This window comes from Saccopteryx leptura, chromosome 3 (genome assembly GCF_036850995.1).
Source record: "Saccopteryx leptura isolate mSacLep1 chromosome 3, mSacLep1_pri_phased_curated, whole genome shotgun sequence".
Lineage (NCBI taxonomy): Eukaryota > Metazoa > Chordata > Mammalia > Chiroptera > Emballonuridae > Saccopteryx > Saccopteryx leptura.
In genome coordinates, this window is record NC_089505.1 from 73,199,276 (window position 1) to 73,212,801 (window position 13,526).

The 13,526-nt window shown below is 40.9% G+C and overlaps 1 protein-coding gene across 4 annotated transcripts in view; it reads right to left on the reverse strand.

Moving 5' to 3' along the window:
* The window catches only part of LOC136399232 (zinc finger protein 420-like), a 96,568-nt gene that overhangs the window by 23,671 nt on the left and 59,371 nt on the right, over positions 1–13,526 (reverse strand). For 3 of the 4 annotated variants that reach the window (XM_066374227.1, XM_066374226.1, XM_066374228.1), the window contains 2 exons: positions 7,952–8,019; positions 1,036–6,081 (listed from right to left, as the gene is read on the reverse strand). In XM_066374227.1, the coding sequence (XP_066230324.1) occupies positions 4,090–6,081; positions 7,952–8,019 (2,060 nt within the window). In that variant the 3' untranslated portion in view covers positions 1,036–4,089. Of the gene's footprint in view, positions 1–1,035; positions 6,082–7,951; positions 8,020–13,526 lie in introns of those variants that run through there. The other variant, XM_066374229.1, reaches the window with a different exon arrangement.

Sequence of the window (13,526 nt, forward strand, 5' to 3'; positions counted from 1 at the left end):
ACGAATGGATGCACTACTTAGTGGAACAAATGAATGCTTCCCTTGCCCCTTCTCTCTCTCTCCTTTCCTCTCTCTTTAAAAATAAAAAAGGCCTGACCAGACAACTCGGTTGGTTGGAGCATCACCCTGGAGCACAGAGGTTGCCAGTACAATTCCCCAGCCAGGGCACATACAGAAGCAGCCCCATTCAACGCTCCTGCCTCTCTCTTAAAAAAAAAAAAAAGATAAAGTAATAGTTACAAAATAGTCAGAGGGGTGTAAAGTACAGTGTAGTGATATAGTTAATACTGTAATAATTTTGTATAGTGGGAACTAGAAATATCAATGGGAACACTTTTTAAAGTATAATTGTCTAACCATGATTGCTGTTCATCTGAAACGAATACAAAATATTGAATGTAAACACCAATTGAAAAAAAAATTACAATTGTCCTGTATACCATCTGTGCAGGAACATTTGTTCCTACCCATTTCATTCTTTTAGATTTTATTGCCTAATTTTGAGAGAGATGAGGGAGAGAGAGTGCAGGTAGAAGCAAGAAGCATTGGCCTGACCTGTGGTGGCGCAGTGGATAAAGCATTGACCTGGAATGCTGAGGTTGCCAGTTCAAAACCCTGGGCTTGCCTGGTCAAGGCACATATGGGAGTTGAAGCTTCCTGCTCCTCCCCCCTTCTCTCTCTCTCTCTCCTCTAAAATGAATAAATAAATAAAAATAATTTTTTTAAAAAGCAGGAAGCATTAATTCAGTACTGTAGTTGCTTCCTGTATGTGCCTTGACTGAGCAAGCCCGGGGGTTTCGAACTGGTGACCCCAGCATTTCAGGTCAACGCTTTATCCATCGCACCACCACAGGTCAGGTGTTACCCATTTTAAGTTATAGGGTCTACCAGCTTTAAAGTAAAAGCTTAAGAGTTGAGTTAGGTGAGCCACTTGTGTTGGAAACCTAAGTTGTTTTGTTCTTAACAGTAGGAAAGGTTGATGTCAAAAGCTTCTTTTTTTTTTGCGGAGGGTCAAAAAGCTATTTTTGCAGTGGCTTGCAGGTCTTGCTAATGACGCTGAAGCAACTCTGTACGAACTGGGATTTTGATGAAGGGGAGGATTTTAGGAGAGTGATAAAACCAGGAACATTTCTTGAATTATAATCAATATAAGGATTTTTAATAAAATAAAAGAACTGCAAGAACTAGGAGGTGAAATGCACAACTCTCCGAGGGGAGAACAGGCCGCTTCGTACCAACCCCCAGGTGCATTTCATTTTCATACAACCTTGACTAGGGCTGGATATGGGAACACATTCAAACTCATTCAGCTTTATTAATGAAAAGAATATATTTAAAATTTTTTGCTTACTTACTTATTTTAGAAAATGAAAGAGAGAGAAAAAGAAACATCAATTTGTTCTTCAACCCATTTATGCATTCACTGGTTGATTCTAGTATGTGCCCTGATTGAGGATAGAACATGTCATCCCAGCACATCAAGACAATGCTCCAAATAGATGTGTAATGTGTCAAAATACACATTACAAATACTCCAGAGCATTTCTAAAAAAAAAAAAAAAAGATTTCATTTTTTAAAATTTTTCAGTTAAGGAGAGGTAGGGAGGGACAGACAGGAAGGGAGAGAGATGAGAAGCATCAATGAGAAGCACTCATTCTTCTGATATTATGATCTGACAACAGCGCTTTCTTTCTTATCCAGATTGGAGGCTAATTATAGATACAGATGTACAATAATTTTATGCATTAAGGAATGTGTTATCTATACTTTCTCAGATATCGCAATAAGGTTTTTTTATTTCAATACCTCAACTGCCTGGCTGGTGGTGGCACAGTGGATAGACTGTTGACCTGGAAACGCCAAGGACACTAGTTCAACCCTGGGCTTGCCAGGTAAAGACACGACAAGCAATCAGTGAACAACTATAAAGTGAAGCAACTATGAATTGATAACTTCTTGTTCCCTCACCTCCTCTCTCTGTAAAATCAATAAATAAAATCTTTTAAAAAAATCAACTAATGTTCATCCCTTTCTTTTTTAAAACATTTTATTATTATTTTTTGGCCCTGGCATGTTGGCTCAGTGGTAGAGCGTGAGCCCGGTGTGTGGAAGTCCTGGATTCAATTCCTGGTCAGGACACACAGAAGAAGCACCCATCTGCTTCTCCACCCTTCCCATCTTTGTCTCTCTCTTCCCCTCCCACAGCCAAGGCTCTACTGGAGCAAAGTTGGCCCGAGTGCTGAGGATGGCTCCATGGCCTCTGCCTCAGGTGCTAGAATGGCTCTGGCTGCAATGGAGTAGTGCCCAGATGGGCAGAAGATCGCCCCCTGGTGGTCATGCCAGGTGGATCCTGGTCAGGTGCATGCAGGAGTCTGTTTGATTCTAATGTCAGAAAAATACAAAAATATATATATATATATTTTTTAATTTTTTAGTTAAGGAGAGAGAGGGAGGGACAGACAGGAAGGGAGAGAGATGAGAAGCATCAATTCTTTGTTGCGGCACCTTAGGTGTTCATTGATTGCTGTCTCTTATGTGCCTTGATGGAGGGGGGACAGCTCCAGACAACCCAGTGATCCCTTGCTCAAGCCAGAGACCTTTGGCTCAAGCCAGCCACCCTGCACTCAATCTGGTGAGCCCATGCTCAAGCCCACAACGTCAGGATTTTGAATCTGGGTCCTCAGCATCCCAGGCCAGCAGTCTATCCACTGCACCACTGCCTGGTCAGGCTATTTATTCATCTTTTTTAAAGAGGGCAGAGAGGCAGAGAGAGAGGGGGAAGGAGAAAGAGGAAGAAAGGGGGGAGGAGCAGGAAGCATCAACTCCCATATGTGCCTTGACCAGGCAAACCCAGTGTTTCAAACTGGCAACCTCAGCATTCCAGGTTGATGCTCTATCCACTGTGCTACCACAGGTCAGGCAATGTTCATCATTTTTATCTCTGAATATTGCGAAGGTACACCAAGATTTTAATGACCTACTACCATGCTTTCTTTAGAGTACTGGTAAAAGTACTTAAAATTCATAATGTTCCTCTGTCTTACATTAATGGAAATAAAAGATGCCCTTTATTGTGACATATAACATTCTAAATCAACCACAAACAGCATCTCTATTTAGATGTTCTTTGTACACTCTGCATTACAGTACCATTGGAAAAGTAGATATGCATGAAACCCACCTAATATACAACAGCTCACAGATCTTTAACCCTTTGAGTAGTGAGTTTTTTTCATGCTTGCTGATCCCCCCCAGGAGTGAGTTTTTTTTTTCAAAAAATAAAATCAGTTTTATTAACTTAAAATCATGTTTGTTTGATAAACAATTTATGGAAACAAGAACATACATTTGCCTTTTTTTGAGGTTGCCTTACATATTTTTAAAATAAAATTTTTTGTACCATCGTACTCTGGATGGTCAGGAGGCACGAGGATGTACATGAATGTTCGTACTACTCAAACGGTTATGATAGCAACATTCAACTTCACGGTGTCACACACACATCAGGAATAAAAACAGTAGCATCAACTAATATGAATATAATCAAAATAATATTTCCTTTTTAAAATGTCAAATATCTGTACTGGAAAAATAAAATAGAATTTACTGAAATTACACATAAGGAACCATCCACACCCTCAGTATTTTGAAACATACTAAAAAGTACTTATCTCAGTTGTTTTTTTTGGTTTTTTTTTGGTGACAAACATAAAGAGACAGATAGGGACAAACAGGAAGGGAGAGAGATAAGAAGCATCAATTCTTTTTGCACCTCCTCAGTTGTTCATTGATTGATTTCTCATATGTACCTTGACCTGGGGGCTACAGCAGACCAAGTGACCCCTTGCTCAAGCCAGCGACCTTGGGCTCAAGCTGGAGATCTTGCTCAAACCAGATGAACCCGCACTCAAGCCGGTGACCTCAGGGTTTCGAACCTGCGTCCTCCACAGCTCAGTCTGACACTCCATCAACTGCACCACCACCAGGTCAGGCTTTCTTTTCATTTCTCTTTTAACTTTGGATTATTCCATATGGTTAAATGTTTTGCCAGAATATCTACGTTTACTGTTTCTCTCCATCATGAATTCTCAAACGTTAAGTTTTGAGCACACATTAAAGGTTTTGCCACATTCTCTGTATTTGTAGGGTTTGTCTCCAGCATGAATTCTCTCATGTCTAGTAACACCCCACTGCTGATTAAAGGATTTAGCACACACAGTACATTTGTAAGGCTTCTCTCTGGTATGAATTCTCTCATGTCGAGTAAGACGCCAATGGTCATTAAAGGTTTTGCCACATTCTCCACATATATAAGGCTTCTCATGACAATGAATTACCTGATGTTTAGTAAGATTCCCTTGCCAAGCAAAGTCTTTACCACACTGCTTGCAACTGTAAGGTTTCTCTCCAGTATGAACTCTCTGATGTACATTAAGTTTGGAACACCGGATAAAGGACTTGTGACATTTTCTACATTTATAAGGCTTCTCTCCAGTATGAATTCTATGATGTTCAGTAAGGGTTGAGGAATGGGTAAAGGCTTTGCCACACTCTCTACATTTATAAGGTTTTTCTCCAGTATGAATTCGCTCATGTTGGGTAAGACACCACTGCTGACTAAAAGCTTTGGCACATACGCTACATTTATAAGGCTTTTCTCCAGTATGAATTCTCTGATGTTGAGTAAGTTTGGAGCACTGAATAAATGCTCTGCCGCATTCTCTACATTTGTAAGGTCTCTCTCCAGTGTGAATTCTCACATGTACAGTAAGACATGAATGGCGTTTAAAGGCTTTGCCACATTTTCCACATTCATAAGGCTTTTCTCCAGTGTGAATTCTGCGATGTTGAGTAAGGTTTGAGTGTTCATAGAAGGCTTTCCCACATTCTCTGCATTTGTAAGGTTTCTCCCCAGTATGAATTCTTCTCTCATGTTCAGTAAGACATGAATGCCATTTAAAGGATTTGCCACACACTTTACATATGTAAGGCTTTTCTCCACTATGATTTCTCTCATGTTGCTTAAGACACCAACGGTAATAAAAAGTTTTGCCACATTGTCCACATCTGTAAGGCTTTTCTCGAGAATGAGTTTTTTGATGTTTAGTAAGGTATGAATGCAAAGAAAAGGCTTTTCCACACACCTTACATCTGTAAGATTTCTCTCCACTATGAATGATCTGATGATGAGTAAGTTTGGAGGAACGATTGAAGGCCTTGCCACATTGTCCACACTTGTAAGGCTTTTCTCCAGTGTGATTTCTCTGATGGTCAGTAAAGGTTGAGAACTGGCTAAAGGCTTTGCCACATTCTTTACATTTATAAGGCTTCTCTCCAGTATGAATTCTCTGGTGTTGAGTGAGTGCTGAGCGCTGGCTAAAGGCTTTGCCACATTCTATACATTTATACGGTTTCTCTCCGGTATGAATTCTGCGATGTTCAGTAAGGTTTGATGATTGGCTAAAGGCTTTGCCACACTCTTTACATTTGTATGGTTTCTCTCCAGTATGAACTCTTTGATGTTTGGTAAGTTCTGAACGGCAGATAAAGGCTTTGCCACAAACTGAACATTTATAAGACTTCTCTCCAGTATGAATTCTAAGATGTTGAGAAAGTTTTGAACGCTGCATAAAGGTTCTGCCACATTCTCTGCATTTGTAAGGTTTCTCCCCAGTATGAATTCTTCTCTCATGTCCAGTAAGACATGCAAGCCATTTAAAGGCTTTGCCACATTCTTTACATTTGTAAGGCTTTTCTCCAGTATGGATTTTCTTAAGTCTATTTAGATTTTCACTGACGACTCTCCCACACGGGTTACATTTATAAGCTTTCTCCTCAGAATGAATACTTTCTTGATCAATATGACTTGAAGATCTATCACATTTACTTTCTTTCTTTGTCTTCTCCAGAATATGAATAACCTGATGACTATTTTGGTCTGAAATTTGTTCAAAGACTTTTCCACCTTTAAAATAGTTCTCTGGAAGTTCATTTCTATAAAGTTTATGGGAACTTGACTCTTGGTTAAAGTTTTTTGAATGTTCATTGCATTGATAACTTCTGTCTCCATTATATGGACTCTGGTAATCATTGAAGACAGAAAAGCCTTTAGTGACAGGTATAATTTCATTAACCACATATACTATTTACAAATAGTTATTCAGTGATACATATTAAACCTAGCTGATTATATAAAAGAATGCACCCAAGTTTATGAAATTAGGACATTGCAATAAAAAGACCATTACTTCACAGCAGAAAAATAATTCCTTATTAAAGGGAATGCCAAATTGTGCAGACTTCTTTTTTTTTTTTTTTTTTTTTTAGAGAAATGTTGTGTTTAATGGTAAAGCTTAGCACGTTTCAGCTCTGGGCACAGCTTGGAGGCGAAGCAGCAGGGATAGATAGATGACCCCCACGGAGCCTCACATGGCAAAGAGGATGAGGAAGACAACCATCAAACAGAAGAGCCTCATGGCCTCAGACATGGCAAAGCCCAGAATGGCGTAGGAGAAGAGCTGCTGATTGAGAGACGGCTTTCTGGCATAGCCAATCATCAAACTGCCCAACACCATTCCTATTCCAGCCCCTGGACCAGCCACACCCACTGTTACAGCCCCAGCACCAATAAACTTGGATGCCGTGTCAATGGCCCAGGATACAGCACTGGTCTGGAACTCCCTCCTGGCCACCTGGAATGGGGAGCTGCTGTAGGAAGGCTGTTCAGATGGGATCTCCGGCCTACTCAGGAATGAGGGCGATGCAGGCCTGATTGGACCCCTGGTACAACAGCGGATCTGAGCTGAAGGAATGAGCAGTGTCCCGGTGGTCTGCAGTTTTTCAGTCTGTACTCCCACTGCCCTGCTGCCTTTGCTCTGACCACGGCTCTTGCCTGGCTCAAGGTGACTGAATCACCTCCCAGCTTTAGCTCTAGGTTTCCCACACTTAAATATTTTATGGGCATTAGAAATCTCTTGGCTCTGGCCAGTAGGCTCAGTGGTGGAGCATTGGCCCAGCATGCAGGTGTCACAGGATCAATTCCTGGTCAGGGCACACAGGAGAAGTGATCATCAGCTTCTCTTTTTCTCATTCCTTCCCAGAACCATGGCTCGACTGGTTCGAGCACATTGGCCCTGGGTCCTGAGGTTGGCTCAGTGAAGCCTCTGCCTCAGCTGGTAAAAAAAAAAAAAAAAAGCTCGGTTGCAAGCATGGCCAGACAGGGATTTCCAGGTAGATCCTAGTTGGGGTGCACACAAGAATCTAATTCCCCTCCTTTCACTTGGAAAAGAAGGAAAAAAATTTTTTTTAATTCTTTTGGGGCCCAGGCCGGCTGGCTCAGTGGCAGAGCATCGGCCTGGTGTGCAGAGGTCCCGGGTTTGATTTCCGGCCAGGGCACACAGGAGAAGCGCCCATCTGCTTCTCCACCCCTCCCCCTCTCCTTCCTCTCTGTCTCTCTCTTCCCCTCCCGCAGCCAAGGCTCCATTGGAGCAAAGATGGCCCGGGCACTGGGGATGGCTCCTTGGCCTCTGCCCCAGGAGCTAGAGTGGCTCTGGTTGCGACAGAGCGATGCCCCGAAGGGGCAGAGCATCGCCCCCTGGTGGGCAGAGCGTCGCCCCTGGTGGGCGTGCCGGGTGGATCCCGGTTGGGCGCATGCGGGAGTCTGTCTGTCTCTCCCCGTTTCCAGCTTCAGGGAAAAAAAAAAAAATTATTTTGGGACTCTACCATTAGAAACACACTGATGTGCAAATGTAACTGACTTCCAGTGGGAGGTTTCCCAAGTGTGTAATACGTTTGACATCTTTAGAAAACAAAGATTTTTATTATGAATAATTGCACCAGGTTAGTTCTGTCCACAAGAACACCCTTTCTTCTCCTCACACTTTCCCTCAGATTCCAAAGTGTCCATTTTCATAAGTGTCCATTATCAAAGCCCCACCCTCCAAACCTTACCAGCATTTCAGAGAAGAACTCTATTCCTGGATTCCACAATAAGGTCTGGTCATCTTCAGATGGCACAGCTGAAATCAAGACAAAATAAATGTTCAGTTACAACACTTAGGTGAATCTACTTTGAACTCACCTGCAGGGACTGACCACATTCCACTTCTGAGGGCTCCAAAAGCAAGTTAAGAGATCAAAGCAAGAAAGGTAACAACGAGGACAAGTCACTTCACACAAGACAAGTTGGTCACATTTGCCAACAAGACCTGCTCAAACCCCCTGCACACAACAACAATATTATAAGAAAATCCCCAACTCCCAGGTTCTTCTCAGAGAGACAGAGATGGGGCACTGTGTGTTCAGTGATCGCGCTGTTTTGCAGCTTCTTGAGGACTGTTTCTGTTTTGCACGACTGAGTGCTGAAAGAATGCGGTAACAGTGAGTGCGCTGCAGCGGCTACTGAAAAGACAGGGGAGTCACTGTTCCAGCACCTCCGAGATGGCAGGACTGAAGACAGATGTCAAAGACAGACGGATGTCATGGGTACCGAGAAATAAACGGAACACATTTTTAACACACAACTTACACAAACAAAAGAACAAAGAATGCACATCTCCAGATGGTTCTGACAGAAATTCAAATTTCTCCCACAGGTTATTATTTGTTTTCTGCTGTAAAATGCAAGTTGATTAAACCTGGTTCATTATAATTCCAAACCTCACAACTGATATGAAGGTGTACAGAGAAACAGAGTACCAAGTTCCAATCAGAAAACAAAATAAATCTCCAGAAATCGGCACATTAACAGATATATATTATTTACTTGAAAAAAAAATTGCAAATAACCACCTTAAAATGGAAAAGTAGACAACACTGACAACTACATAATATCAGGGAAACTGCATGACCGTAAATGATAACACATAAACAAAGGCAGTATAAAACAAATAGAAATGGGAAGCTGAAAATCACAATACCCACAGTAAAAAATACAGTAGAATTAGTGAAAGCTGTGACTAAGGTAAGGAAAGAATCAAAACATTTGTACATAGTTCATTAAAAATTTCAATACAGGGAAGCTAAAAAATATAGAAAAATGTGGCAGTTCTTAACCTTTTACACTGGGGGACCAGTGAAAATGGGAGAATAATTTTGGACACTCCTAACACAGAAATCACCCCGAGCATAAATTAATTCACTAAGATCTTCATACAACATCAGGGTAAACTCTTTCAGGGACTGGCATGAAATTTCCAGAGGACCAGTCTGCAGACTGGCAGTTGATCAACACTGGCCTAAAGGACTCACAGGACACCAATGAAACGACCACGCTTTGCACAGAAAGGGGACCCAGAAAGATAGGAGAGTGGAAAGGGGTTAACAGCTTACATGAATAATTAATAGTTTAATATTTTGACATTTGGAGAAAGAGATGTACAAATTCAAGCAGCTCACAGAATTCTAAATGGGATGGATAAATATAAAAATGTCAACAGAACATATTATAATCAAAATATTCATCTAGAACAACTATCTTAAAAGCATTAAAAAATATTTGTCAAGAAAAGAATAGCTCCTCTCAGAATATCAGGTTTCTCAGCAGAAAAAGAGCATGAAATAAAATACTAAAAAAAAAACCACCCAAAAAACTGTCAACCAAAAATACTATATCTGATAAGAGATTAACAAAAATTGAGAAAGAATGATTTTCCCAGCTCAAAAACACCAAAGACTTTCTCACTATTAGATCTACCCCAGAAAAAATGATTAAAAATTTTTTTTAATTTATTCATTTTAGAGAGAAAGAGAGAAACAGGGGGGAGGAGCTGGAAGCATCAACTCCCATATGTGCCTTGACCAGGCAAGCCCAGGGTTTTGAACCGGCGACCTCAGCATTTCCAGGTTGACGCTTTATCTACTGCGCCACCACAGGTCAGGCCAGAAAAAATGATGAAAAAAATCCTTCTATGTTACAAAAAAATTCTAAACAATACTATAAACATAACGATTTCTTATGTGTAAATATACACACAAATATAAAATTCCATAGCAGTCTAATGATAAAGCAGAAATCACTTTGATTTCTCCTATAGAACTTTAAAAAATAAAAGCAATAAGATCCTAAACTTTAGTTATAAAATAGATACACAACTGTGGGAGGCTGAAAGCTGACCAAGTCCTCGCACTTTAAGGCTTAAGCTAAAGGCTAAGGAAGCCTTCCCCACACCTCCATGTTGGCTGTGAAGCCGACTGTTTCCACTTGTCCCATCTCCTCACCTCACTTGCTTGATGAAGTTGCTAGAGGCAATTTACATGACCTCCCTCTCACCCTTTGTTCAACTGTTGATTTCAGTTAGGCATGGTGGGGGGGGGGATTCCTGTTTATGCCTCAGATGTGTGACTTTGTATCGGAGACTTCCTTATTTGCATAGGGCTCTGCACTATCTAATAAAGCAAACCTGGGGCTTTGCTCTGCTCTGGCTTGCCATCAGCTTGCAGAAACCTCCTCCCGTCCTTTCTCTTTCTGTGTTTATTTTTTAATCCTCCACCGTTCCCACCTGAGACCTGCAAAATTACAAGTCCCGCTGGTTCACAACACACAGCATAAAATATATAATGTGATATCAATAAAATAAGTGAGTACAGGGTTAAAAATGACAAGTAGAAGAGTTTTTGTATGCAACTGATGCTATCAGTTTTAAAGTGTATTGTTGTTCAATTCCCGGTCAAGGCAGAAAGAGGAACAGTTCGATGTCCATGTCTTTCTATCTCTCCCTGCCTCTCTCTAGAAAAGAAAAGAAAAGATATAAAGTGTATTCTTACAACTTTCAAATGTTTTGAATACCTCCTGTTGTTAAAGAAACAACAATAATATAAAATAAAACGATCTCTGTTAACAGGTTACAAAATTGTGTACTGGAAATCTCATAAACACACTTTTATGTTTTTGAGAAAAGAAGGGAGAGATAGAGAAAGGGAAGCATATTTCCCGTTTCAGCTAGGTTTGCATACATTGGTTGCTTCCCATATGTGCCTGACCAGGGATAAAACCAGCTACCTTGGTGTTTCAAGACAATGCTCTTACTGAGTTACCAGCCAAGAGGCAAAATGAATATTTTTTAAACAACAAAAATCAAAAGAACTTCTCAAGAGCCCTGGCCAGGGGTGCAGTGGATATAGTGTCATCCCAGAGCACTGAGGTCACTGGCTCAAGCCCATCAGGGCATATATGATAAGCAATCAATGGGCATAGAAAGTAAAGTGAGGAAAAACAATTTGGTGCTTATCTCCCCCCCTTCCCTCTCTCTCTCAAAAATAAAAATGAAGGAAGAAAGGGAGGGGGGGAGGGAAGGAGGAAGGAAGGAGGAAGGAAGGAAAGAATGAAGGAAGGTAGGTAGGTAAGTAGGTTGGTTGGTTCTTAAAAGTCAGGATATAAAAATAACCCATGAAATTATTTGTGCTCCTATACAGTAATACAAATTAAAACAAAAAACAAATTATGTCATTACATGAACAATAGCATAGAGAAGAATAAAATACTTAGGAGTTCCCTTAATGAAGGAGGTGTACACCATCTATGATAAGTATAAAATATTGCTGGGTGGAATGAAATCAATAAATGAACAACCCATGCCATAATCTTAAATTGAAATGCTAATAGTATAAGCTGTCAATAGTCTACAAGGTGATCTAAGCATTCAAAGCAATCCCTATCAAAATCCCAATGACACCTCTGGCAGAAATTTAAAAAGCTCATTCTAAAATTAATATGGAATATCATAGAACACCAGATAACCAAAATAATCATGGAAAGGAAGTGTCAAGTTAAAGGTACCATGCTTTTTTTTTTTTTTTTTTTTTTTTGGCACCATGCTTCTTAATGTTTTATTTTTAATGAAGTGAGAGCAGGGGAGGCAGAGAAACAGATGTAGTGGAATAACCCACTGCATGGCCTTGGATGGGAACACAGTCAACAAGAAAAGAATGTTTTGCCAAGAGAATTGTTTTGTGACTTGAAGGCGGATCACTGAAACAGGTCTATGTGACTGAAGGCAGTTGCTGGGCTTTTCTCAGTAAAACATTCTCCTAAGATTTCTGTTCCTTTCAAGATTTCTGTTCTTGCCCTGGCCGGTTGGCTCAGCGGTAGAGCGTCGGCCTGGCGTGCGGGGGACCCGGGTTCGATTCCCGGCCAGGGCACATAGGAGAAGCGCCCATTTGCTTCTCCACCCCCCGTCCTTCCTCTCTGTCTCTCTCTTCCCCTCCCGCAGCCAAGGCTCCATTGGAGCAAAGATGGCCCGGGCGCTGAGGATGGCTCCTTGGCCTCTGCCCCAGGCGCTAGAGTGGCTCTGGTTGCGGCAGAGCGACCCCCCCGGAGGGGCAGAGCATCACCCCCTGGTGGGCAGAGCTTCGCCCCTGGTGGGCGTGCCGGGTGGATCCCGGTCGGGCGCATGCAGGAGTCTGTCTTACTGTCTCTCCTCGTTTCCAGCTTCAGAAAAATACAAAAAATAAAAATAAAATAATAATAAAAAATAAACAAACCTGGCCTGACCAGGTGGTGGTGCAGTGGATAGAACGTTGAACTAGGATGTAGAGGACCCAGGTTCAAGACCCCGAGGTCGTCTTGAACCCAAGGTCGCTGTTTTGAGCAAGGGGTTACTTGGTCTGCTGTAGCACTCCGGTCAAGGCACATATGAGAAATCAATCTATGAACAACTAAAGAACCGCAACGAAGAATTGGAAGTTTCTCATCTCTCTCCCTTCCTGTCTGTCTGTCCTTCTCTCTGATTCTCCTTGTCTCTGCCACAAAAAAAAACCCCACAAAAAACAAACAAACAAAAAAACACCACACCTGAAAAACAGTCAAACATTTGGAGGCTAAATAGGATGTTAATAAAGAACAAATGGGTTAACAATGAGATCAAGGAAGAAATAAAAATTTCCCTGAAACAAATGAAAATGAACAACCCCAAATCTATGGGACACATTGAAAGCAGTCCTGAGAGGGAAGTTCATAGCATTACAGGCATACCCAAAGCAGCAAGAAAAAGCTCAAATAAACAATCTAACCCTGTACCTAAAAGAACTAGAAAAAGAACAACAAATAAAGCCCAGAGGAAGTAGAAGAAAAAAAAATAATCAAAATCGGAGTGGAAATATATGACATAGAGGCTAAAAAAAAAAACTAATACAAAAGATCAATCAAACCAAGAGCTAGTTCTTTGAAAAGGTAAATAAGGTTGAAAAACCTTTAACCAGATTCATCAAGAAAAAGGAGAGAGAACCTAAATATATAAAATTAAAGATGAAAGAGAAGTAATAACTGACATCAGAAATATAAAGGATTTTTAGAAAATACTATGAAGAACTATATGCCAAAAAATTGGACAACCTGGGTGAAATGGGTAAGTTCCGTACAATCTTCCAATCTGAATCTGGAAGAATCAGAAAACCTAAGCTGACTGATTACAATAAACGAAATTGAAACAGTTATCAAAAAACTCCCAGTTAACAAAAGTCCTGGACCAAATGGCTTCACAGGCAAATTTTACCAAACATTCAAAGAAAAATTAACACCTATCCTCAA